This window comes from Pleurodeles waltl, chromosome 1_2 (assembly GCF_031143425.1).
Source record: "Pleurodeles waltl isolate 20211129_DDA chromosome 1_2, aPleWal1.hap1.20221129, whole genome shotgun sequence".
NCBI lineage: Eukaryota > Metazoa > Chordata > Amphibia > Caudata > Salamandridae > Pleurodeles > Pleurodeles waltl.
In genome coordinates this window covers 74,628,742-74,654,696 of record NC_090437.1, presented here as the reverse complement: position 1 = coordinate 74,654,696, position 25,955 = coordinate 74,628,742, and the positions used below count along the sequence as shown (strand labels likewise).

Below are 25,955 nucleotides of genomic sequence, written 5' to 3'. Positions count from 1 at the left end.
TGTAGTTCAGGCAAGATAATACTGGTAAAAAGTCCCTTGTAGCCTCAGAGGGAGGCTCCACATCAACAAGCTATGAAGAATGAGTTGTGGAAATGGAATTTAGGGTACTCGTGTAAAGATGCAAGTGCCAGTATTGTTGGAAAATACATAGGAAAGGAGGAATAAAACCTACACTTTAGCTATATATTTCTTCTAAAACTGGAAGCCTGTTATTGATAATTATCCATTTAGGTTAACTTAGTTATTTGACTGAGGAATGGTGAAGAGTGACTAAAGGACGATGGTTGAAGTGAAACATCCCCGATTCAGGAAAGGGATGCACTGGGTGGATTTCAAAGGTGGGCGGGGTTTATTTGAATATTTTTATAATGGTTGGACAGTGGTGCGAGCGTTCTGTTTATTCTCATGACTTGGAAAACATATAGTCGCTTTTGAATTTGATTTTCACATCATACTGGTGACGTGTAAATTAAATTCAAATATCAATGAAAACAGGGGTTTTGGGATGGAAGGTTAAGGGCACGGGTGGGGTAATTAAATGTGGCCATGTGAAGCCACATTGGGTGAGTAGGAATTAGTTACTTCCATGCTTCAGGAAACGTCTGTAAACAAGCTTGAGAGAAACTGATGAAAAGCAGGGAGGCCGAAAAAACATTTTTGGCACTAACATACTCTACAAGAGGTGTTCTCATTTGGGTCTAGTAGGCTGCCCTGTTTTTGCTTTGTAAGACACTAAGCAATGACTCAGAACATTATGTTGGAGTGGTGGGTACATTAATGTGTTGGTGTAATTGAAACTAATTCAAAATGGTCAGTTGGAGAAGATCTTGTGGTTAGAAAATGAGGGTAGGAAAGGATATCTCTTCTGTTCCAAGGTACTTAAAATGTACATAAATATAAATTATTTGATACCACGGACAGAAAAATAGCAAGCTTCTTCGTACTCAGAATACCTCAACAAAACCTTGCACCACTTACAGCTATATTGAATATTGGGACGCACGTCTCTATACACACATTGAAATTTTAACTGCGTTGGTTAAGGAATGTGGTATTCAGGCGTGAGGGCGGCGATTAAACTTCTTTATTAAAAAAAAAATAAATAGGGTCAAAACCTCAACGTGGGGAAATGAGCGGGAGGCATGTTAAGTGACAGCATGGGGATACAGCAAGACTGCCGCAATTGAGATAATAAACACACTGAGAGGGAAATTGATCAATTGGAGCAGGACGTTGATAGAGAACCCACATAAAATACACTAACAACCCAAAAAGGTTTACATTGCTGCTAAACAGGTTGATAGTTTGACTAAACTGTTGAGATTTAATTGAATTGTGTACATTTTTTAGATAAGCATCACAGAGAAAACAGGTAGCATACTGGACTGACTGTTCACTATAGACAAGGGCTTAAAGCTTAAATCAGCTGGCAAAGCTACTATAAACTATTTAATAACAGACCAGAAAGGTACAGAAAGTTTTCACAAAACACATCCAAGTGTTTTTTTGAACAACAAACCTGACAAGATAACTACTGAATCCGATAAGAGATAACCTGAGCATCCATCACACGTGTACACCGATAAAGGGACATTAAACGTGTCCACCGATCACGCAGACCAGTGTCACTGTTAAACACAGATGATGCTAAGCTCCTGGAAAAATGTACTAGCAGCACAATACACCTCACTGATGCCTGCAATGGTTCACCCATATCAATTGGGCTTTATACCCGGAACTACTATTAAATGACACAAGGAAAATCAATGTAAAATAGCCCTAAAGCAACAGCCAGTCTTGACATAAAAAACCTTTTGAAACATTCTTTTAGTTGTACATAGAAATTACACTTTCTGTATAAGACACTCCACATTTATGCTTTTTAGGAAAATGTAATGTACTCTTCTAAACAACAGAGTTTGGGTCAATGAAATTATTATAAGGGTGAAACCAGAGGCACCTGGCAAATCTTATCCAACACCCCATTGATATTTGCCCCAGCAGTCAAACTAGTAGCTTGCATAATGAGGCAGACTGGGAACACACAAGCTGATTATCAGGAAACTTCACATATCATCTCAAAGTATGCAAACTGTGTTCTGCTGTATATTAGAAATTGAATAATTATATTTGACAAAATCTTAGAATCAATAGAGGATTTTGAAATTGTATTGTTAGACCAGGCATCCTTGACTTGATTTCCTCTGTCTTTTTGCCTCTGCTTCCTGTATTTTTTACTGTGCGCTGGACTTTGTTGTTGCTGGTTTTGGTACTCTGGGTACTTTACCACTGCTGACCAGTGCTAAAGTGCAAGTGCTCTCTGTGTAGACTGTATTTGTAATTGGCTTTTCAATGATGGGCATATTTGACTTGTTAGTAAGTCCCTAGTAAAGTGGACTGGATGTGCCCAGGGCCTGTAAATCAAATGCTACTAGTGGGCCTGCAGCACTGATTGTGCTACCAACATGTGTAGCCCTGTAAGCATGGTTCAGACTTGCCACTGCAGCGTCTGTGTGTGCAGTTGTAAACTGTCAATTTGACCTGGCAAGTAAACTCACTTGCCAATCCCAAAGCTTCCCTATTACTACATGTAAGTCACCCTTAAGGTAGGCCCTAGGTAGCCCCATAGGCAGGGTGCAGTGTATTTAAAAGGTAGGACATGTACTGGTGTGTTTTACATGTTCTGATAGTGAAATACTGCCAAATTCGGTTTTCACTATTGCAAGGCCTATCTCTCCCGTAGGTTAACATGGGGACTGCCTTTTAAGTGCAATTTCCCATAGGGAGCAGATATAAATTTTGAGCTTGGGGTCTCTGAACTCATAATTTAAAAATACATCTTTTGGTAAAGTTGTTTTTTTGATTGTGAGTTGGAAAATGCCACTTTTAGAAAGAGGGTGTTTTCTTGCTTAACCATTCTGTGCCTCTGCCCGCCCACCTGTGGAATCCATGTCTGATTCAGACTGACAGTTGGGCTGTTTGTGAATTCCCTCTACACAGTGACACAAAGGGAGCTGACGAGTGGCTTGCATATCCTGATGAGTCTCCAAAGCTAGAGTGGGGAGGGAGGAGATGACACCTGCACCTGAAAGGGCTGTGCCTGTCCTCACACAATGCAGTCTTCAACCCCCTGGTGTGTATCTGGGGCCAGGCCTGGGCAAGGCAGGATCTTGTGAACGGCAGAGACTTTCCTTTCAAGTCTGCCTACTTCAAAGGAAGAAATGAGTATAAAGAGTGGACCCAAAACCCCAGACTTAAGATTACTTCTGGATCAAGGGGAACCTCTGCCAAGTAGAAGAGCAGAAGAGCTGGAGGAGGAGTACTTCCCTTTTGCCTGTGAGTGAGCTCTGCTGAGTTGGCCTGTAGTTGCTGCTTCTGACTTAGAGAGGACAAAGACCAGAGTTTGCTGTGTTTTCCTGCTTGTGAAATGTCTCCAAGGGCTTGGTCTGAGCTTGCCCCTGTTCTGAAGTCTCAGGGCCACCAAAGACATCCTCTGCCAGCACTTGGACTCTCTTGCTGAGACTCCTACCCCACTAAGTGGTGATCTTCCCAGTCCCTGGGCCCTTGAAAGGAGAAGCTAGTGGAACCACGGCTAAAATCCATGCACCAGAGCGGGAGAAAAATCGATGCACCACCCACTAGTGGCTTCCAAAATAGACATCACCCACGCAGCATGGCTCTTCACCACCGTGCAACAGGATTTTGCATGCATCATCACTGGGCGTAACACCACAGTGAACCTGCACGGACCAAGGGCTGCTAGTCCGTATATCGAAGCATCGCTCTTCTGCGGGAGAGAGAAAACAACACATTGCCTACCTGACCGGAGACAAATTGATGCATGGCCTCACTTGTGAGTTAGGAATTGATGCATCTCTTACTTTTCCGACATTTGCTCACCTGTGTAGCTTTTTCTTTTTTTTAAACACATACCAGGTACTTTGTGTAAAAATGCACGTATTGATTTCTATGGATTAAGACTTTTCGCTTTAAAAATTCAAAACTGTGTATGTTTGATTCTTGTTGTTTGATTTAGATAAATACTGGCTATTTTTCTCAACTGGTGATGTGTTCCTTTTTTTAGTGTTTCCACTGTATTACTGTGTGTGTTGTAACAAATACTTTACACATTGCCTCTGTGATAAGCCTGACTGCTTGTGCCAAGCTACCAAGGAGGTGAGCAGGGAGTCTGAGGAGTGTAACTTTCTAACCCTGACTAGAGTGAGGGCCCCTGCTAGGACAGAGTGCAAACTGACTGCTAACTAAAGACCCCATTTCTAACATTGGTTATCAGTTGTGAGGATAGGACTTGTATTTGTACTTGACATACAGAGAGATTGGTGTACACTACTGTTTCAGTGCAGACCATTAGGTGACCACATACTACTTGTTTTTCTCTCTGTGGACTATTTTTCTTCTTCCTTTTTGTTTGTTTTTCCTGTGGGATCCCTCTGCCTTTTTGGAACTCTTGCATCTTTATTGATCCTCACCCACAAGCACGTCTCAATCTGGAGACGCACCAGCTGTTGATACAAAAGTTGTGTTTGAGTTGGAGAAAGTGGAGGAGTATACAGTGTCTCAGCTTAAACAGTTCTGCAAAGAACTTTCCTGCCCACTCAAAAGCTGTGCTAGGAAGAAGGAGCTGCATAAGGCGCTGGGGGCCTAGTTGGCAGCTAAGGAGGATGGGGCACACAGAGGAGGAGAATGTGGATGAGGAGGTGCAGAGCATACATGATGCTGTATTCAATAATCCTGACCTACCTGGGGGGAGGGCATCCAGAGCAGGCAGTAGTGTTTCTTCCAAAGGTCTGACCTCAGATGAGCTGCAGGACAGACAAGTAAAGAGGATGCACCAATTCGAATGAGAGAAACTTAAAATGGAAATGGAAGAGAAACGATTAGCCATAGAAGAGAAAAATATTATTTTGGCTTAGGAGTTAAGCTTGAAAGAGCTGGACCAAAGGAGCCAGTTGAGCAGAGATGGTAGCAGCAATACCACTGTGCAGCCTAAAAGGGGGGTACACATCCCAAAGGATTTAGTGAAGGATTACAAAAAGGAAGGATGACCTATACCTGTGGTTTAAGGGGTACAAGTCAGCTCTTCACATGAACATGGTCCCTGAGGTACATTGGGTGAAGGTCTGTGGAAGCACTGAGCACTTGTATAGTCTGTTTTCCAGAGCTGCACCACCACCTAATTGACAGCAAACTGACTGACCCCAGGAAAGTTGCACAGGAAGTGGACCGGTGTGAGAGCACCAGGGACCAAAAGAGGTATGGGGGAGACTCTGCTGAGGGTGGGCAGGGTCCCCATCAGAAGTGGGGTGGAGGGAGGGGGGGTGAGGGTAAACAGGGGAAATTCTCTAAAGGGCTCCAACCTAGTTCCCAGGGTAAGGATTCCCAGTCCCCAGGTGAAAAGAAACAATGGGTGTCTACAGGGAAACCTGCAGAGAACGTCTCTGCAAGTGTTTTGCACGTCATCAGGTGGGTCACATGAGGGAGGACCCCAAATTTCCCTAGTGGACGCCAGCACCCACAGGTGCTCTGTCACAGGGTTTGGCCACTGTAGCGCTTTGGGGAGTTGGTTCCAGAAGAAAAATGGGAGCCAGCTGGGATGACCCTGGTCTCGCTAGGGGACCGTGAGATGAACCAAAGGACCCTCATGCCTGAGAACATTAAGAAGTACAGGCAGTGGGTGACCATCAATGCACAGAGGGTGGAGGCTCTGAGAGACACAGGAGCCAATGTGATTACTGTGAGGTGTCACCTGCTTTCTGAAGAGCAATTAGTTCCCCATGTACTTCACCAAGTAGTTGCGGTAGACAACTCAGAGCACCGGTGTAAGGTGGCGCAGATTCCCTTTGAGTGGGGTGAGGATCTCCGGTTCCTTGATCGCAGCTGTGAGTCCAACCATGCCTGATGATTGTCTGCTAGGCAATGACCTGGAGAATTCCCCTTGAAGTGAGGTGGAATGCTGGACACACTCGGAGATGTTGGGTCTGCCTTGGTGGGAGTGTGTGACCACCCAGTCTACGGCAGCCCGTCAGGGTGACCAGGAGGCCCTAGAGTCTGAAAGAGTGGCCAAGGTGCCAATCAGGAAGAGGCTGGGCAAGGGGCACGACAAACTCACCCCAGAAGTTCCCATGGTCTGGGAGGAGGCTAAACCCTTTGGGGGAATGCCCTGGAGCCTACAGGGGAACAAAAGGTTGAAGTGGGGGAAGTGCCCGAGCTGACCCATTGGCAGCAGGAAGGGGGTCCCACTAGGGAAGAATTCTGTGAGGCACAGATGTCATGCCCTACTCTTGAGGGTCTGTGGTGACAGGCTGCAGACCAGGCATCTGGCAAGCAGTCTGGATCACACTGGATCTATTGGGAGGATGGCCTCCTATATACTGAGCCTATGGTTGCTGAGCCTGGGGCAGCAGGCTTACTGGTGGTACCCCAGCACTTCAGAGCCTTTCTACTGGGTCTGGCTCATGATGTGCCTTTACCAGGACATTTGGGACAGGACCTTTGAGAGATTTGGCACCCACTTTTACTGGCCCCAAATGTGTAGGCACTCTGACGCACATTGCAGGTTTTGCCAAACTTGTCAGGCAAGTGGCACGAGTGGGGTGGGGGGTGGGAGCGCAAGGCTCCTCGCCAAACCTTTCTTGTCGTGAGCACCCCTCTCGAGCAGGTGGGCATTGACATTGTGAGGCCTCTGGATCCCAAGACAGCCAGGAGCAACAGGGTTATCCTGGTCTTGGTGGACCATGCCACCTGGCACCCAGAGGCCATCCCTCCGAGAACAACGACAGCCCCTGTGGTGGGCCAGGCAATGATGGGGATTTTCACCCACATGGGGGACCTCAAGGAGATGGTGTCTGACCGGGGTACCAACTTCATATTTACATACATGAAGTCTGTGAGGAAGGAGTGTGGGGTAACCTACAAGTTCAACACACCTTACCACCCCCAAGGAAATGTGTTGTTTGAAAGCTCAACCGCACTCTGAAGGGCATGAATATGGGTCTGTCAGAACCCCGAGGGGTAAGTGGGATGTCCTTTCGCCATGCCTCCTCTTTGCTTACAGTGAAGTACCGCAGAAGGGACTTCATTTTAGCCCGGTTGGACTCCTTTATGGCCAGCCTGTGAGGGGACCTCTGAGTCTGATAAAGGAGGGCTTGGAGAACACCTCCAGTAAGCCCCCCCCCCCCCACCCAAGTACGTGTTTAGCAACATACCCGCCTTTAGAAACTAGACTGCGCACTTCGGAAAACTCACTCAGGCGAATCTGGAAGCCAGGCAGGAGGACACAAAATGGTGGTACAACCAGAATGCCACTCTGGTTGAGTTTCAGCCTGGCCAGAAAGTGTGGGCCATGGCCCCAGTGGAGCCTTGTGCTTTCCAGGACAAGTGGAATGGGCCTTTTGAGGTGCTGGCGTGCAAGAGTGATGTCACCTTGTTGTGTAGCCATTTTTGTTATAGCTCCATGCACTTTATTTTAGCACACTAGGCCTGCCACTGTGCACTTTAACCTAGATATATTTTATTCAGCTTCATTTATTATTTTAGCAATAGCCACATGTGCGGTCTTGTTTTACTTCTCTTATCTAGCTGTTCTTCGCTTAAGCCAGCACTGCGTTCTTAAACAAGACATTTCTATCACTCTGTGCTTTTCTGAAGGGTGTAGTAAGATAGGTTGCTGGTAAACATGGTAATGCTTTGTCTCTGGTATTCATATAAACGTACACATCCTTACGTAGGGACATTTTCTTAGAACATCAGCTGTTTTATTATAAAAACACTTCACTGTCCCATATACGTTAGAGGGAGATTCCAGCCAGATGACCACGAGTGTATGCTGATTGCTTGGCTACAGCTGCTTATGCAGACTTCAGGCCTATTGCTAAGGTATGAGGGACAATTTCTTCCTAAGGGAACCTGAAGGGCAGAACTAGAACCTAACATGCTGTGCTCTACTATAGCCTAGGTAGGAATTAGTCCAATTATTCTAGTGACAATATGGTAGTGTTATTTTTATGCTTTACTCTCCTTGTCACAATTTTACTCCTGTCATTCTTCATCGTCCTAGTTATTGCAGCACATGCTTTATTATCTAAGATGCAGCTGCTTCATTAAAACCTTATTGAAACATATACTACCTCTGACTGTCCTTGTATATGTGAGACTAATGTAACTGAGAGAAACGGATGAGATCTGAGTGACCGCGATTTCCCTGAGGAGTCCCTTGTGTCATGCACTCTGCTGCCCAATCATCCCTACTCTAGGGCAGAGATAAGGCACTGCTAGTTAGCCGAAGCAAAATCTGGATTAGGCCGACAGGTGTCATTTGTAGTGGGTTAGACTCAGACCCCCCCCCCCCCAACCCCAACCCCACAGGTGATTCTGCCGCTCAAATCCAGTAGCCTCATTAGCATAATGAGAGCCTACACGCCAACCTACCTGGCGAACTTACTGAATCCCAGGAACCCTTTGAGGGTCCAACATGTGAACCACCTCAAACCTCACTTTGAGAGGTCTGAACTGATTATGCTCTTGGTAACAGATGATGGTGTGTAGGAGGAGAGTGAGCCTCTTCCTGACATCCTGCCTGCCCAGAAGATAGATGGGTCTTTGAAGGGTGTGAAACCCTCCCCACCACTGACACCAGAGCAACAGAGGGACTGTCGCCAGTTACTAAGACAGTTTGCCTCCTTGTTTCCTTGACCCCAGGGGTCACTCATCTGTGTACCCATGATGTGGACACTGGGGACAGTCCACCTGTGAAACACAAAACTAACAGGATGATTGACAAGGTCAGAGCCAGCATCATGGATAAGGTTTTCAAGATGCTAGCGTTAGAGGTAATTGAGTTCTCCAGCAGTCCCTGGGCCAGCACAGTGGCCTTGGTCCAAACAACTACTACCCCCGGTGCCACCCCAGAACTTAGGTTCTGTGTGGACTACGGTGGTTCAACACCATCAATAAGAGTAGATGAGCTCATAGATCGGCTAGATGCTGCCAAGTTCCTCAGCACGTTTGACTTGACATCTGGGTACTGGCAGATTGCCTTAACTGATGAGGCGAAGGAAAGGTAAGCATTTTCCACCCCAGAGGGGCACTACCAGTTCCGGCTTATGCCTTTTGGGATGAAAAATGCCCGACACCTTTCAGAGGGTGGTCAATCAGGTGTTGGCTGGGCTGGAGGATTTCAGCACAGCCTACCTGGATGACACTGCAGTGTTCAGCTCCAGCTGGGACTAACACTTGCAACACCCCTGTGAAGATTTGAAGGACCAGAAGAAGGCAGGCCTCGCCATTAAGGCCAGTAATTGCCAAATAGGGCAGAGATCTGTGGTTTACCTGGGACACCAGGTGAGGAGTGGCCAGGTGGCACCCCTGCAAACTAAAATTGACACTATTCTGGCTTGGAGAATCTCTCCCCACCCCAAGACCAAGACAAAGGTGAGAGTCTTCCTATGTCTCACTGGTTACTACAGGAGGTTTATCAAGGGATATGGCACCATTGTTGTCCCCTTGTCAGAGTTGACCTCCAAAAAGTACTCCAAGAAAGTGATCTGGACTGAGGCATGCGAGGCTGCTTTTGATGCCCTGGAGGCAGACATGTGTACGGCATCCGTGATGAAGGCACCCGACTTCTCCAAGGAATTTGTTGTACAGACTGACGCTTCAGAGCATGGTGTGGGGGCAGTTCTAGCAAAGCTAAATGAAGAGGACCTAGACCAGCCTGTAGCCTTCATTAGTAGGAGGTTAATTCCCCGGGTACGGAGGTGGAGTGCAAATGAACAAGAAGCTTTTGATGTGGTCTGGGCACTTGTTTGGGACTCACTTCTGGGTCCAGACAGACCACAGGCCCCTCAGATGGTTAATGCAGATGAGGAGTGAGAACCCAAAACAGTTGAGGTGGTCCATCTCCCAACAGGGAATGGATTTTATGGTGGAAAACCACCCAGGTACAGAACACGCCAATGCTGATGATCTGACCAGATTCTTCCGCCTTAGTGATGAGAACTCACATGAGGTTGGGTAGTTCTCACCACTTTCAGCTGGGGGCAAGGGGTGCACATGTTAGACCTAACATCCTTGGTGTGGTTCCTCTGTCTTTTTGCCTCTGTTGCCTGTATTTTGACTGTGTGCTGGACTTTGTTTTTGCTGGTTTTGGTACTCTGGGCACTTTACCACTGCTGACCAGTACTAATGTGCAAGTGCTCTCTGTGTAAACTGTATTTGTAATTGGCTTTTCAATGATTTGCATATTTGATTTACTAGTAAGTCCCTAATAAAGTGCACTGGAGGTGGCCAGGGGGGGCTGTAAATCAAATGCTGCTACTGGGCCTGCAGCACTGATTAAGCCACCCACACGAGTAGCCATGGAAACATGGCTCAGGCCTGCCTCTGCAGTGCCTGGGTGTGCAGTTTTAAACTGCCATTTTGACTAACCTTCCCTTTTACTGCATGTAAGTCACCCCTAAGGGAGGCCCTAGGTAGCCCCATGGGCAGTGTATTTAAAAGGTAGGATGTGTACTGGTGTGTTTTACATGTTCTAATGGTGAAATACTGCCAAATTCGGCTTACACTATTGCAAGGCCTATCCCTCACATAGGTTAACATGAGGACTGCCTTTTAAGTGTTGCTTCCCATTGGGAGCAGAGAGATATGGAGTTTGGGGTCTCTGAACTCACAATTTAAAAATTCATCTTTTGGTAAAGTTGGTTTTTAGATTGTCAGTTTGCAAATGCAACTTTTAGAAAGTGTGCATTTTCTTGCTTAACCATTCTGTGCCTCTGCCTGCCTGTGAAATCCACGTCTGGGTCAGACTGAGAGGTGGGCTATTTGTGAATTCCCTCAACACAGTGACAAAGAGAACTGAGGAATGGCTTTCATATCCTGATGAGTCTCCTGAACCAGACTGGGGAGGGAGGAGCCGACACCTGCACCTGAAAGGGCTGTGCCTGGCCTCACACAATGCAGTCTCCAAGCCCCTGGTGTGTCTCGGGCCAGGCCTGGGCAAGACATGATCCTGTGGCACTTTCCTTTGAAGTTTGCCTACTTCAAAAGGCATGAATTAGTGTAAGTAGTGGAGCCAAAACCCCAGACTTTAGATCACTTCTGGATTAGCAGGAACAGCTACCAAGGAGAAGAGCTGAAGAGCTGGAGGAGGAGTACTGCCCCTTTGCCTGTGAGTGTGCTTTTCTGGGTTGGCCTGCAGTGTCTGCTTCTGCCTTAGAGAGGACCAAGACTGGACTTTGCTATGTTTTCCTGCTTGTGAAGTGTCTCCAAGGGCTTGGACTAAGCTTGCCCCATGTTCTCAAGTCCCAAGGCCATCAAAGACTTTCTCTGCCAGTACCTGGACTCTTGCTGAGACTCCTACCCTGCCAAGCAGTGGCCTATCCAGTCCCTGGGCCCTTCAAAGGAAAACTTGGTGGAACCAAGGCTGAAATCTACGCACCAGAGCAGACTGGGAGAAAAAAAAGAAAATTGATGCCACACTTACATAGCGGAAAAAAAAAAAAAATGCAACACCTGCTTGCGACTGCCAAAATCAATGCATCAGCCCGGCAGCGTGGCTCTTCGCCACCATGTATCAGGATTCTGCATGCATCATTGCTGGGTGGTAAATCGCAGTGAATATGCACGGTCCTAAGGATGCTCGTCTGGAAATCAATGCACTGCTCTTCTGCAGGAGAGAAAACGATGCATCGCCTACCCCACCGCAGAAGAATCGACGCACGGCCTCACTTGCGAGTCAGGAATCGATGCATTGCTTACTTTTCCAATGCATGCCCGCATGTGTGGCTTTATTTTTGACACATACAAGCTACTTTGTGTAAAAACAATGCATCCATTGATTTCTATGTATTAAGACTCTTTTCACTTTAAAAATGCATAAGTTTGTTTGTGTATGTTGGATTGTTGTTTTGGTCTTGTTTGATTTAGATAAATATTGGCTATTTTTCTAAACTGATGTGGTGTTCCTTTTGTAGTGTTCCCACTGTATTACTGCGTGTGTTGGTACGAATACCTTACCCATTGCCTCTGAGATAAGCCTGACTGCTTGTGCCATGCTGTCAAGGGGGTGAGCAGGGGTTGTCAGAAGAGTGTAAATCCCTTACCCTGACTAGAGTGAGGGTCCCTGCTTGGACAGAGTGCAGACTGCCTGCCAACCACAGACCCCATTTCTAGCAGTTATCTAGTCTGCTAAATAAGTGGTGGGAAAAGATTGGCACAGTTCCCCATTATGGTGTCTAGAGACCTGTTCCAATACCTTGGTATCATGATTAGGGGTGATGGAGAAGAAACAAAGGACTGAAATGTCACTGAGGAGCAAGGGAGAGGACTTGCTCTATGGAGCATTGGGGTGGATTTTGCAAGCCTTTTATATGCAGGTTGAAACTTGTCAAATAATTTCCCTTTAGTAGACTAGTGTACATTTTCCATATCATTCCGAAACCAAAAGATTATCTAACAAAGATGAATAAAATTATTAAGTCTTTTGAATGTTAAGAAGGCAGTGTGATGAGAAGTTAGTTCTGTCATGTACAGAAGGACGCAAGAACTGAACTTTAAATCTGGTTATCAGGCTTGAGTGGTACAGCAGGGGTCTCAGTCCTCCTTTTTAACACGAGGTAGTTCGGATCACTCAAAATTGTCCCAAACTACTAATGTCTTTGACGATTACTGCAGTAGTGACCACATCAGAGGCAATCATGATACTGGCCACAACTTGTAGGAGTAGCTAAATATAGATTTACTACTCTATACTCCACATCTACATACCTTGAAGATATATACACGCTAAAGATAAATAGACATTGAGCTAAGAAGGTATATAAAACTATACTCATCTTTAGAGACTTACCGTCTTGATAGTTTGGTAGTCTATATTCTGGATACAAAACTTTGGCTCCACAGTATTAAAATCTGATATTACACTACAACGTGTCAGCCCCACACTTTAAAGGGGATTACTGACACCAACGGCAGGTAAACTCTTAAGATGATAAAATGCGTCCACGTCATAAATGGCCTATCAATCACAGCAGTAAGTGCCCATTAGCACAAAAGAAATGCTAAAGCCCATAAATCTACACATCTAGATATGACTTATCATTAAAAGAGCAGTTTAAATGCTCTTTGGATTTTCAACAACTTTGATTTCAAACATCAGCATTTCAGTTTATCTGAATATACAGTTTTCTAGCAAATATGCACTTTCCAACTTGAGTCAACATACTCAAAGAAAATCTTGTTTTTTCATTTTTTAAAGTGACCTTCTTCAATATGGCCAGCATAGACCATTTAAATTAAGTAGTGTGCTAGGCAGCCCCTGAGGGAGTTACTTCCAGGTTACTGCTGAACTATCAGTAACGCCTGAGCTACCTATTAGAGACCTCTGTGCTACATCATGTGACAGAGTGGCTGAGGCAATAGCTTCAGTAACGGTATACAGCAATGTTAAGGCTAGCTCTACTCTAAACAGCTGGGACTCATGTCTATACAGAATTGCCTCGAAAAGACACCAAGGGCTTGCTGACACCTATATTTGTGATACCGAAAGTGTGGGGAATGCAGCGGTTTTCTGAGAAGACAAGATCATGTATATACTATATAGTGGCTTGCCCTGTAATATTTATGTTTGAGCATGAAAATTACAGACTATGGAAAGGAGGGAGACTTGACAACGGACTTGAAACAGTTAAGCAACTATATTAAGAGAACCAATGCATAACCTCTGAAGAATTCATGAGAATAAATAATAGACGGAGTTGGCTTCCTTCCGTTTGCTGAAATGTTGCAAAAGCCTGAAAAAACTTCGGGAAATCTTCCCTGTTGTATTGGTGAGACAAGGTAAATGTGGTAATCTGAAATCTCGAGAAAGTTTACACCATATCTTGCATCCGGACAACTGGCTACTCTCCTTTTCATGGTATGGTAAATGTGGGAGAGAAGTACCCTTTTGAGTCAGGTCCTTCTGGATTGGTCCTGTAAATTAGCAAATTGGGTGCTCGGACGTCTTGTAGGGCATCTGTAGGTCTGTGATTGTTAATGATGTGTCTGATAATAGAGTTGGTAACCCCTTGGGGGAGCTGAATTGTCAGTATAGGAAAGAATCATTCTACTAGGCCTATGCTCTGACACTGTACCGGTGCCCTTGCTTGGAAGTATGTAAAGGTTTTCTTCTTTGTAGCTAAATTAGTGATCTTGCTATCTTTGTGTTCACCTTTATGGTCTGTAGTACATCACTGAAGTTTTTTAGCAAACAGAGATTAGTCATTAAATGGCATGTCTAGAATGCTGGACTCCGTGTTGCCTTGAATTGAAGCACTTCACAGCAACTCATGATGTTGAAAGGCCTCCATATTGGGAAGTCACTAAAAGTTGGCAGTTGATTCCTCAGTCTGGGCCACATAGTCTCAACGTATCCTCACCCTATTCATTCAGGCTGTGCTACATAATATATGGCCAGAGAGCACCAAATCCAGGTGACTCGTCTTCTTGCTCCTCTTCTTCCTACAACATCTCTTTCATCCATGGTGGCAGGTGCTGAAAGGAAGCTAGTATTTGGGACACAGGAATTAGAGGTTTAGTAGTTGGTCAAGGATTCAAATGGGAAATTAAATCTCCATGAGGGCAAGGCAGGGAAGGCACACGCAGCAAAGCATGTCCCTCTCAGGGAGGGGATTTGGCATCAGAATCCTGTATCAAGCACTTAAAAAAAACAAAATGCAGAGGTATCTGGGCCATTGAGGTCTGGATGTGTATTTAAGTGCTCGTCTTGATACAGTGAGTTTTGGTGGTACAACGAGGTATTCACACAATTCTTCCTCTTTATTTGTTATGGTAGTCCTTCAAGTAATTTGGGAATAGGGTGCAATGTGGAAAATTCTTGTAACAAGTACTTCCATGTACCAAAGGACTGCTTTCATTTAAATAATATGGTGAAAGCAATAATTATGCCGTCAAATAGCCTTTTGTCTTATCTCAGGGGTCCAGAGTTTTTTCATTGTACTAAATTTCCTATAAAGTACATTTCTTTGGAAAGGCACCCGTGGGTGTAGTACACAAACTGCTGATATGGTTCACTCTTCTGAAAGGTCAGCAGGTCCTCAGGCATTGCCGCATGGTGTTCTTTTGTGTTGTGCCAAACGTCACAGGAGACTGCAGGCAGATCAGACAGTGTCATAAGGGGAAACATGCTCATATTTTCCAAATGGCTAACAAGGTACAATAAATACCAAGTTCATCCTTGTGTAAGAATCAGAAATGTGCACGTTCTGCAGGGTCACCCTTATTTTTATTTGTCTTTGGTGAACTTTACAGTGGGTACAGTCCAGCTCCATGGAAAGCAGTATCCTAAACTGTGCATAGTTACTCCGATGTTTGTAAGCATCCCATAATATTTTGTGTTTATGTATCTGACTCAAATACCCCTTAAGCCAATCAGTGATTGTTACTTGACTGCTCTCTCCTTTCCAGGTTTGGGCACATAATGCAGGGGATGTGCAGGCCCTTGGCCATGTTCCTTTTCTAAGGTTACACACTGACCTGCTGTAATTAGCTTGATCCAGAGAAAATAAGCAAAAAGGGGTTTTCATGTTCCACTGAGGCCGACTTGAATTCCGAACCAGACACCCAAAGCCTAGCTTGAAAAGACTAATGAGTGGAGGAAGGAAGTGGATCAAACATATTTTCTGGCTATCACGGTCCGATAGAACACACAACAATCCTCACATTATATACACCATGGGGCCATCCTGCTAAGCTGGCCGCCCCATGTAGCTAAGCAATCTTTGCACTCACCTTTTCACTCAGTAGCAGCCATATATCAATTTCCCATATCAACAAAATGATCCTTTGGGATTTGGTTCGAAACCTACACACATACATATAACATACAATCTCACCTGCATAAATCACATAAGAAAAGGCATCCACAGTAAGAATAGAAAGGGTGGTCGAATAAAGTGAGATGTCCACCTAATAAAGACCAGTAATATACTATAAAGGAGAGATGAACCACTCCGAGGTCCAAAATCTAGACTTTAAACAGATAAATTGCCATGTCTACAACCTGTTTAGAACGTATAAGTTGTTTAGTGCCTAAAACAAATCGCCATCCTTTTGGAAAACTGATTTTTGTGGTTTCCTGACAATTAACATACTTTTCACTTGTGATTTAAGAGGAAATTCATAGTAAAAAGCAAGTGATGCAATAATTTGCTCTTGAAAGCCACCACTTACAGGTGTTCTTGGAGAGGGGGCCAGAAGCAGACACAGCGAGGTAAAAATGTAACCACCAATTTCGTACTTCTTTTGTAATAATTTATTTACAAGTAATAAAGTGCAAAAACCAACACAATGTTGCAGAAACGTTTGAAAAAATATTTCAGCAAGGGGCGAAATTACAGTCTTTACAATTACATTGTCAAACCAAGACACACACAACCAGTGTCGCAATTGCGACATGAATAATGAGTCCGACCAAAGTGAACCTTAATTTACTTGCTAAACAAAAAACAGAGTGAATTCCACAGATCTAAAACTACAATTTCATGATCTTTGAACAGAGACACCAAACAATATCCGTCCTTTGACCTAACCACGAACAGAAACGGTACACGGCTGTAGAGGGTGCAATGGTTGAAGGAGACCTCGAGTTTGTAAAGGCCAAGGTGTCTTTCCTGTTTAAGATGAGCGAGTGTACCAAATAAAGCAAATTTGTATTAAACCTGATCCTCACGTGAAATTGTGGCCTTATAGATGTACGTGCTGTGCAGTTCATTTCCTAATTTGGCTAATATGATTTTCCAGGCAAGTGTGGTGCTTGTAGGTGCACACATCTATCATCTACAAGGCTCTCTGCTAGATAAGAAGGAAGACCGGCAATTCCACCCAGCAATGGAGCATAGAGTGGGGCTCCACAATACTCAACACGGAGCGAGTTGTCCATGCCATAAAAACCGGGAATCGGTGCCCCTTTCACATAATCCACAACATAGTTATTAGTCTCACTGTATACCACAGAGAGGAACTAAGTGTCCCATCCGCCTGAATTAGAACAGTTCTTCAAGAGCGCAATTGTTCAAGAAAACATGGCTGCTTGGTGACAAAGCGGAAGCCAGCACAATGAGAGGAAGAAGAGGGTGCGGCCAATAAAAAGAATGCGCCCTTTCTAACTGCGAAGGCACCATGATTAAAGCTTCCTTTCTCATCTCCCTGCGATGCGATAAGCGGAGAGCCACCCACTGTTGAAAATGTCCTGGAGGGCAGCCAGGGCAGGGGACATCCTGAAAATACAGTCACGTCGTAAGCCGCAAAAAAGCATCAGTGCCAATTTCCACTGGTCTCCAGGTGCAGTTATTAAACAAAGCGGCCATACGTTTCACCTCTTGAAGAATCCCTTTTCACATTCAGATTTGCAATTTTTGGAAAATGGCTTTCTTCAATGGAGATCTGGACTCCAGGTGCCCGTAGTCCATTTCCTTCTAAACTTATCACACCAAAGCGAATGGACCCTGTTGACTACGAATCCATTTCCCACGTTTGTAATCATTTTGTGCCACAGGCATTTTCGGTGCAGTTGCTGTGCTAGTAACCAGGCGCTGATTGCATCTGGCAGCGACTCAGACATTAGGGCAGGTCATTTTCATGCGATTAGCATCTGAACAGACGCAGTGAAGTCAAACAGCACTTCTCCCGGGCTATTCGAGGCCTGGAGCACTGTAGATGTTCTGCTGACCCACGGAGCAGGGGGGCAATATTTATTCCAACCAAAACAAATAATAACATTGAGGACGTCCTGCATTTTACATCTAGTCTGGGATGTAAACCACTCCAAACTGCCATTATGCTACAGAACTCATTATTTTGATAATATTTTGATCGGTTTTTAAACCTGAAATCGGATTTGTTGTACCATTAGTACTCTTGGGTGGGCCTTCTCTTTGAATCTGCTGTTGGGATCCCGACATGGTAGACATTAATGATGCTTTCCTCAAGATACAACTGGTCCTAGCTTGTCTCATTCAAAACCCCTTCAGGTATCAGTTGCTAAACAACTATGTGCATTACTGCTTAGAACTCACAATTGTTCTAAAACAACTTTCGAAGCAGAACTAAAGCTATGTTTTCTTTTCTCTACCATGACCTCTTAGCCATGACAATACAATTTATGATCTCTGCTGACATCACTCAGTATTACCTCAAGGGGACAACTATGTCTACATGAGCAATCGGTCTTATGGTAGATCTTAATCTGTTCATTTTTACTCCATGTACTTCCCACCCCATAACTGTTATTGGTATAAAAAAATTACAAATTAAATGATGAATTAGGTGATCCCCAAAAGCAGAAATCTCAGACTCCACAACTAGGAAGTAATATTAAAATATAATTAGTGCTTATGTGAATGCAAATGTACATAACTGGAATGATTTCCCATTGATCATGACTTAACCACAATTTGGACTATCGATGACAATGCACCAGCTTAGCACTGAACATAAATTTTCAGAAAAAGAGGTTTCCCGTAGACCGCTATAAACCCTTACTGGTGTACTGACTCAGTCTTTTACTAAGAGAACATTTGGATCCACTGAAAATTATTATTAAACCTGGTACCTTAATTGAAATTCTCACTATGCCACATTGCTGGTTCTGTTAGATTCATGTTTGTTAACAGCCAGTCAGCCATCAACTGATGCTTTTATAACTTTTACTACTTTAACCTTTTTTGGAGCTTTGATATTTAACGTAATGCACATTAAGAACACTCTAAGACTTATCAAGGCCTGGAACAAGTTTACACACCAAAGATACTTAACTTATTATGAAGAGGTAGCACTGAGATTGTCTTCTGAGTGGATGGCTGAACAACAGGCATTAAGATCAAAAGGGAGTCTGTACATGAATAAACGTGTAAAAGAAGGCCTTGAGGACCTTTCAAAAAGGTACCATAAAACAAATACTCATTGATAGCTACTCAAAGTCCAAAGCACAAGGGTTTACAGCGCATCCGAGCGAGAGGAGAGGTTGTGAAACACCATCTAGCTGAACACATAATGATGCACTGAGAGGGACTCCATTTTTATAAATGCTTGAATAAATAGCGAACATTTCTTCCCATAAGCACTTACACATAAGGAACATTTCCTATAGAATCTTGATGTTTCCTTAACCAAACAGACATAACCTGAAGAGTAAGGACTACTGAAACAAAGTTAAAAGCATCATTGGGAACAATCATGTGCAAGAGAATGTTTTAGGCAAGATTCGAATGGGGTACCTCTTTCAATCTCTTAATTGCTTGTTATGACGAACTATCAGGACCTAGTAACTGCAGGAATGCATGCCATGGGACTTGGCTGTTTTTGAGTGACCTAGCCAAAATAGGTGGAATCAGTGTGTGATTTAAGTCTAAGATATTAGTGTCTGTGACAATAATGCTGAAGAGGAAAATTTTAGAAAACAGTATTTCTTGATCAATACATGTTTCTTTTGTTACCAACAACTTAGACAAAAATCTGTTTGATTATATTTGTCGAGTGCAGTATAAGAATATTTAAACTGGCCAATTCTTTCATTTGACATGCTGTGTGTTAAGTGTCATGCACTCCCCTTCTAACGTCTAGCATCTTAGGGTCCTGGTCAGCCATTATGTGGCTTTTGCTGAATTGGAATAATAGTAGCCTGCTACCAGACAGCCTGGTAATTAAAGTCAGATGTCATGCAGAGATTTCTATGCGAGAGGATTTTACATGTTCTTTCCTCCCCATCAGGATACTCGTCTGCTCTTTCAAGTTCATCTCTTGGGGTCAATTTTCTTTAAATTGGAGCTTGATTTACATAGAAATACTGTGGCGTACCAACACTCGGCTACATGGTAGGGTAGGCAAGGCATGATAGGCTATGAATGCCAAACAGACGAAGAAAATCACTCGTGGGATTTATTATTAGTGGCAAGAGAATGAAAAAATTACAGTAACGCAGGATTTGCAATTAATCTGAGAGTTCAGAAAATCACCAGCTAACCTTATGGTAATAAAACACTATTGCTGCTTTTGGCGCTGCGTAGTTGGACAAAAACCTCTTCTTACTGGGAGAATGAGAAATTGCACTTTATAAGCCTGAGACACAATGTTTGCTTTTTTGATTGCAAAATAGAATACACCCCACTCAGAAAAAGTAGCGTGTGTATTTGTGGAACATTTGTAAACTTTTGAGGTGAAAAACTCTGTGAAATTTATCTGGGATATTCAATCATCCTCTCCTTGGCAATCCAATACCCTCACATTGGCATAAAGAGATAGGTGTCAGCATTACCAGCTTTCACCCAAACATACACAATAAGTTAAGGAACGGCTCCCCATCTCTCCCACCATCTAAAAAATATAAAATCCTAGGCACAAAAACAAACAATCACATTTCAATTACTCTGTTAAAGACACATTACACTGAAAGAAATACAACCAGACAACTGGAGGCGTCGCCGAACACGGAGGTCCAAAATCTGGCAGAATGTTCAGTTATCCGTTAACAGCCGGAGCAGTGTACCAACAAGAAGAATAAAAATAGATGTATATATTAAACTGCTATTTTATGTACATACTCTAGCCATAAATAAAGCAACAAAAACACTATTGCAGAATTACTTGTGAAGATCTGCAAATCCCATCATGGAGGAATTCAGTTCGTGTTGCACCAAACACAGAACGGGCAGGAAGATAATAGTTTGGTGGCATGGGTCAAATTAGCAAGAGGCTGACATGCCTAAGCATTTTATTATATTTAGTCTGTGGAGGTGTCTACTGTCAATTGGCACCAAAAATACAATCCAGGTATTGCATCATTAAATCGTGTCACTCTTGGTCCTGTGGGAAAAGAAAGATAAATGTCCTTGGAGAGCTACTCATTATCTTTGCATCTTTGAAGACAGATCTTTGGATGTTTAACTATTGTCTGAATTACAAGTAAGCACATTAAGGGTCTTTCCTTTCAGCCTTTCCCTTGTAGCTGTTCAACCGACTCATAAGAAAGACATGCAGTAGTGCAATAGTACGTTATACATGAAACGAAATGCGTTCAAACCAACAAGTCAAAGGTCTAGGGCATCCTGCCCTCATTTTAACAACTGGTGCTGGAAATGCTCTGCTCCACCATAGTTTGCGATGCTGCATCCTTGCTCATTGGCTCCTTTCCACAGGAAGGATTGAGGTCAGTCATTTCTCTACAGGGTTCGCACAGCAACAGGGTACAGCAGGGACAAGTGTTCAGCTCCCTTTATAGGAAGCTTTTTTGTGGTGTAGTAGTGGATAACTTCAGGGACACTCTCAAATGGAGGGCTGTTCTGACCCAAAATATACGTGTCTTTGGTTTTTGCCAATTTCATGTGCATGAATCCTTGACTGCTCCTGAAGAGGTAAAAAAAAACCACAGGAATAAATATAACATGTGGCAAATACAGATGCAACCACTTTTTCGTCATAAATATATTTTTTCAGACTTAAGACATTGTTACATGTTTACATATATAGCTGTGCAGCGGATAATTGGATGCTACTCCTGATGTCATAAACATGGCCATAGGTGTTTGTGACAATATAACAAGTTGTGTTTTAACCATTGTCTAATGTAAAAGTTGTAAAACTTTTAATACTGAGGTGTATTCACTGTAGTGTGAGAAACACATATATTGCGTGCCTAACTACACTAAGTTAAATGTAATCATTAAGCATAATATTTTAACCATTCTTACTTAGAATGCAATTGCATTTAAAATGACAAAGGTTTATGTAATGTATACCCTAATGTTGAAATGTATGCCTACATCACACTTACAATTAGGTATTAGTAGAGCCTGCATTCATATTAACCTTAACATGTAATTATGACTCAAAATATAATTCACATTCATACTGTTGTAGAATTAAACATGTGCACAGTATAACACAAAATTAAACGTGCACTGCTTAATATTAGCTTGACTAGGCCTAATTTTCTTTAACGTGAGAAACTGTTTTCCATTTTCTACTAAACGTGTCATTTAATTGAAGATGTTTTTCCATTAAATGTTAGTTTGGAAATAGATGTGCTATTGTTTTACAAATAGACAGCCTGAGAAAATAACCCTGGAGAAGGTACAAGGAAAGACAAAGAATGTGAAGACTGTCACTTATTCATACATGTTGTAAAGGATGTTCAGGAGAACAATGAAGCATGTGATAGCTTGAGCCAGGAGGTGTTATCTGATCGAGTTGTGCATTTTTACTTACAACTTTCACTAATTGATCGTAAGGCAGATCCCCTTGGACTTTGAGCGGAACAGACCTCTGACTTTCCCTTTTTGCCATATGCTTTGCTGAGTGTGGCTTAGGCTTGCACTTAATTCCCACAGAAAACTTTTGACCGAGCTTCTGAAATGCTGACAACTTCCCTTTACCTTTCCTTCCGAATTCTTTTTCATTTTAGCTTTTGGCCTTTTGCCCATATGTTCTTTAGTTACAATCTAATTTGGATAGTTCAGGCTCCAACAAACTTATCTAAATTGCTCATAGTCCATTTTAGCTGGATGATTTAATTTGCACTGTTTAAAAGATTTGACCAGCATCTATTTTCGGAGATTCAGATTCTATGACTGATATTCTGTGTTGCAGTTAGTAAGTGCCAAGTTTGTCTCATATTAGTTTGACTAAATTTCTTCAGAAGATTTGGCTATCCTATGGTGATTTTTGCACCTTTACAGTATATTCTTGAGAATTGTTTAAATTAACCAGAGTATTAATTAGTAATAAAACCCTGTAACTTTTTTTCCAATTTGGGCTTTCATTGGGTGGCCAAATTCGTTCTGCAGTAAATTAAATGCTGATTGATTGTTACCCGCTTCCCTAGTTACTCGTGAGTTGCCCTCTTCGAATACAGCCTGCCTTGCTCCACTGAAGATTTTTGACTTCCATTTTTAAACTAAGTTCCACTGTAAAACCTCAGACCAGTCGAACCTGGCTTCTTTATTCGACCCACGCTCCAACATGGTCCACCTCAAATCACGTCTAGGTCCTAGTCTCCTGGGATCGGTTGACCTTGGTGGGTGCTTAATGCTTTTTGCCACTAATTTCTATTTAAAATATCAGAACATTTAAATCCTTGGTTCTTTTTGTTGTTTTGGAGTGATTTTTATTTATTGAAATCTACTCTTTTTCTAATTCAATTTGATTTTTATTGTGCCCTGTTTGGACTTTATTACTCATTCAGTATTTCATGAAGATTTTACACACTGCACAAGATTAAGCCTGTCTGCTCTGTGCCATAGCTACTGAGGGGAGGTGGGGTTGGGCTCAAGTTAATTTAGTGACTTTGAGAGTTTACCCTGATGAGGATTGGGATTATTAACCTAGGTGCCTAGTCCCCCCCTTGACTAATAACCCAGTTTATTACACCTACCATCAACCAAATGTTAATGCTCAGGAAGAACCATACTGCATCCCCCTGCTAACTAAGACTTCATAGAATTTCTATAGATAACTCTGTATCCACCCTCTTCTTTTCAGTGATTGCATCTCCTCCCTCCAACCACAGGAATGCAGCCAATACACTTTCACTGTCTGGGGAAACTTACCTCATCCTCCATCTTGTACCATGTCAAACCAGGGACATTTTAAATGGGTCCCTGAGGCTTCAGTACTCAGTCTCAAATCCATACAGATTAACTTCAACATAAATTGCACACATACTATACCTTCACAGGCACTCTACACAAATACAAGATGGCAATACAAGGTTTCAAGTTTCACATATCAGCAAAACTTTACACTAGAGGAGTAAGTAGGCCATACTCTCACTGGCACAGATAAAAAGGTCTACTCAACTATAAGTCAACAAAACAAAGTAAGTTTCCACTGCCACTTTATGGGCTAATCACAGAACAGGGATAATAGCCTCCTGTTCCCTATGAGAGCACACTTGCCACTTGTCAAGGTCTCAAGTGCAGGTCTTGGACCTTGCATTATCAGGGACAAACCTAACAAACCTGTGCCTCTGCACTCACTAGCTTAGCATGACGCCAGGAAAACAATAAAAGCCAGGATGCCAGTTTCACATGCAGTCAGGTGCTCAGTACAGGGGTAAATTCCAGTTCATCATTTTGGGGAGGTTCTTGTTCCAACAGCAGCCAATTATATACCAGTAACCTTTTAACTGAATTTAGTTGGGTATGAAATTTACCAGTCTTGGAACTTATTTGCAAAGGTGACCCCTCCCAGCACATTGTAAATAAAACTTTTTAGTGCCACGTGTATACTTGCATTGGCAAGTAAGTAACACCAGAGAAGCAGGCATGCACAACAGTGCCTCCACTGTGTCAAAAATACGACTACTTTGTCCTTGTCAATAAGTGCTTCTTACAATCGTCGGCTTCACCCATATCAAACTTCTGAATCAAATGAGCTGTTGGGCAAAAAGGGGTATTTGGGTGTGTACTACAGGCAGTGCAACTTGTACCCACCACAAGGCTCAGAAATCTGTAATAAGTATGTAATCACTTTATGGTAAATGTTGGTTCCAGCTTTTAGAAGGGACATGCTGTACATTTGTGGGAAAATGCATCCTTTTACAGTAGCACAACTTTATTTCGATAAATATTCCTCCTTTTAATGCTCTCCATAGCCACTAGTTTGTGGTCACCTGAATGGGTGTGCCTGAGGCCATGCTGCATTAAATCCCAGATAAACTGCTAGTGAGGAAGGCTGTGTCTTTGTGAATATTGCCATTTCTTCTTCGAAAAATGTATCAATTAGCACATCGTGTATGGCATCACATCCTTGTTTTCGAAGCACATTCGATCTAGACTGAGCTCATGTGGCTGTGAGTTCAGACAAGGAGTACAATTGTTGCTTTTGGTTCATTTTTCACATCAGGAACCAGGGAACGCAGTAGCAGCCTCTGAAAACGAATCTCACCAAACTGGCAGCATTTTCCACATCAGTTACTCAGGCCATAGTTCAATGTCACAAAAATGCAGCAGGCGTCTATGTATGTGAAAGCAAGGGATGCACCAGTAATTGCATGGCAGATATACCACAAAAGGCAGAACCACAGAAGATAACAGACTCAAGCGTCATCAAACACGGAAACTCAATGCTTGTTGCATTTCGTGATGGAGGGGGCCTTTCCCAGTATACCAGAAGCCATACTCCATCTCCGTCACTTCCACAAAAACAAACTGACATGACCAGATGGCTTGGAAATTGGGAGACCTCAGGGAGGTGAAGCCAAAGACTAAGATTTGCAAGCTCTCTTACACTTGGTGAATGACCTCTGGAACTTTTCCATTCAAATCCCTGGAACTGGTGAGCTCCAGGCCCTGGCTTTACTGATTAGCCTCAATGAATTTATTATAGTCCATTGTCTTGTGAGACCCCCTGACCTATATATTTCTGGTCAAGGGAAGTGGTTAGATGGCTTGACCACATGGAATAATCAGATGCAAGTTTTACTGTGGTTGGGAGTGTCAACATAAAAAGCAAAAACAGCTGCTTCTCCAAGGAGTAAGATTATAGGAAATATTAGTAAAGGAAAGGAAAAGGTCTGTTATAGCACAATCAACTCTATATGAATCTCTCCCTGAAACGTTTAGCCAAAGAAGGCGTTGAGCAGTTAATAAGAGTGGATCATGAGTAATCCTTCATTCTGAAAAAGGAGTGTTTGTACATAAGAAATTATAATTAAAATATGATTGAAACCAGGGTTTGCTCGCGCTAGTTCACCCAAGTCCAAGTCCGTCAGCTCTGTTCTGCAATACTTTAGTAGCAAGATATTGATTAAGACAAGAAATGCTATGAGCTACCAACTCTGCAAAAAAACACTTGCTATCAAAGTGCATGCTCAATAGTGAGGCTTGAAGTCCTACGGGAAAATTTGTGAAAAAAATTCAAGCATAACAACATAGGCTGACAGC

The 25,955-nt window shown here is 43.1% G+C and overlaps 1 protein-coding gene across 1 annotated transcript in view; it reads right to left on the bottom strand.

The window, feature by feature from the left end:
- Nucleotides 1-16,307: 16,307 nt before the first annotated feature.
- The window catches only part of SHB (SH2 domain containing adaptor protein B), a 358,876-nt gene continuing 349,228 nt past the window's right edge, over nt 16,308-25,955 (bottom strand). The window contains exon 6 of the mRNA XM_069236490.1: nt 16,308-21,417. Within this exon, the coding sequence (XP_069092591.1) occupies nt 21,234-21,417 (184 nt within the window). The 3' untranslated portion in view covers nt 16,308-21,233. The remainder of the gene's footprint in view (nt 21,418-25,955) is intronic.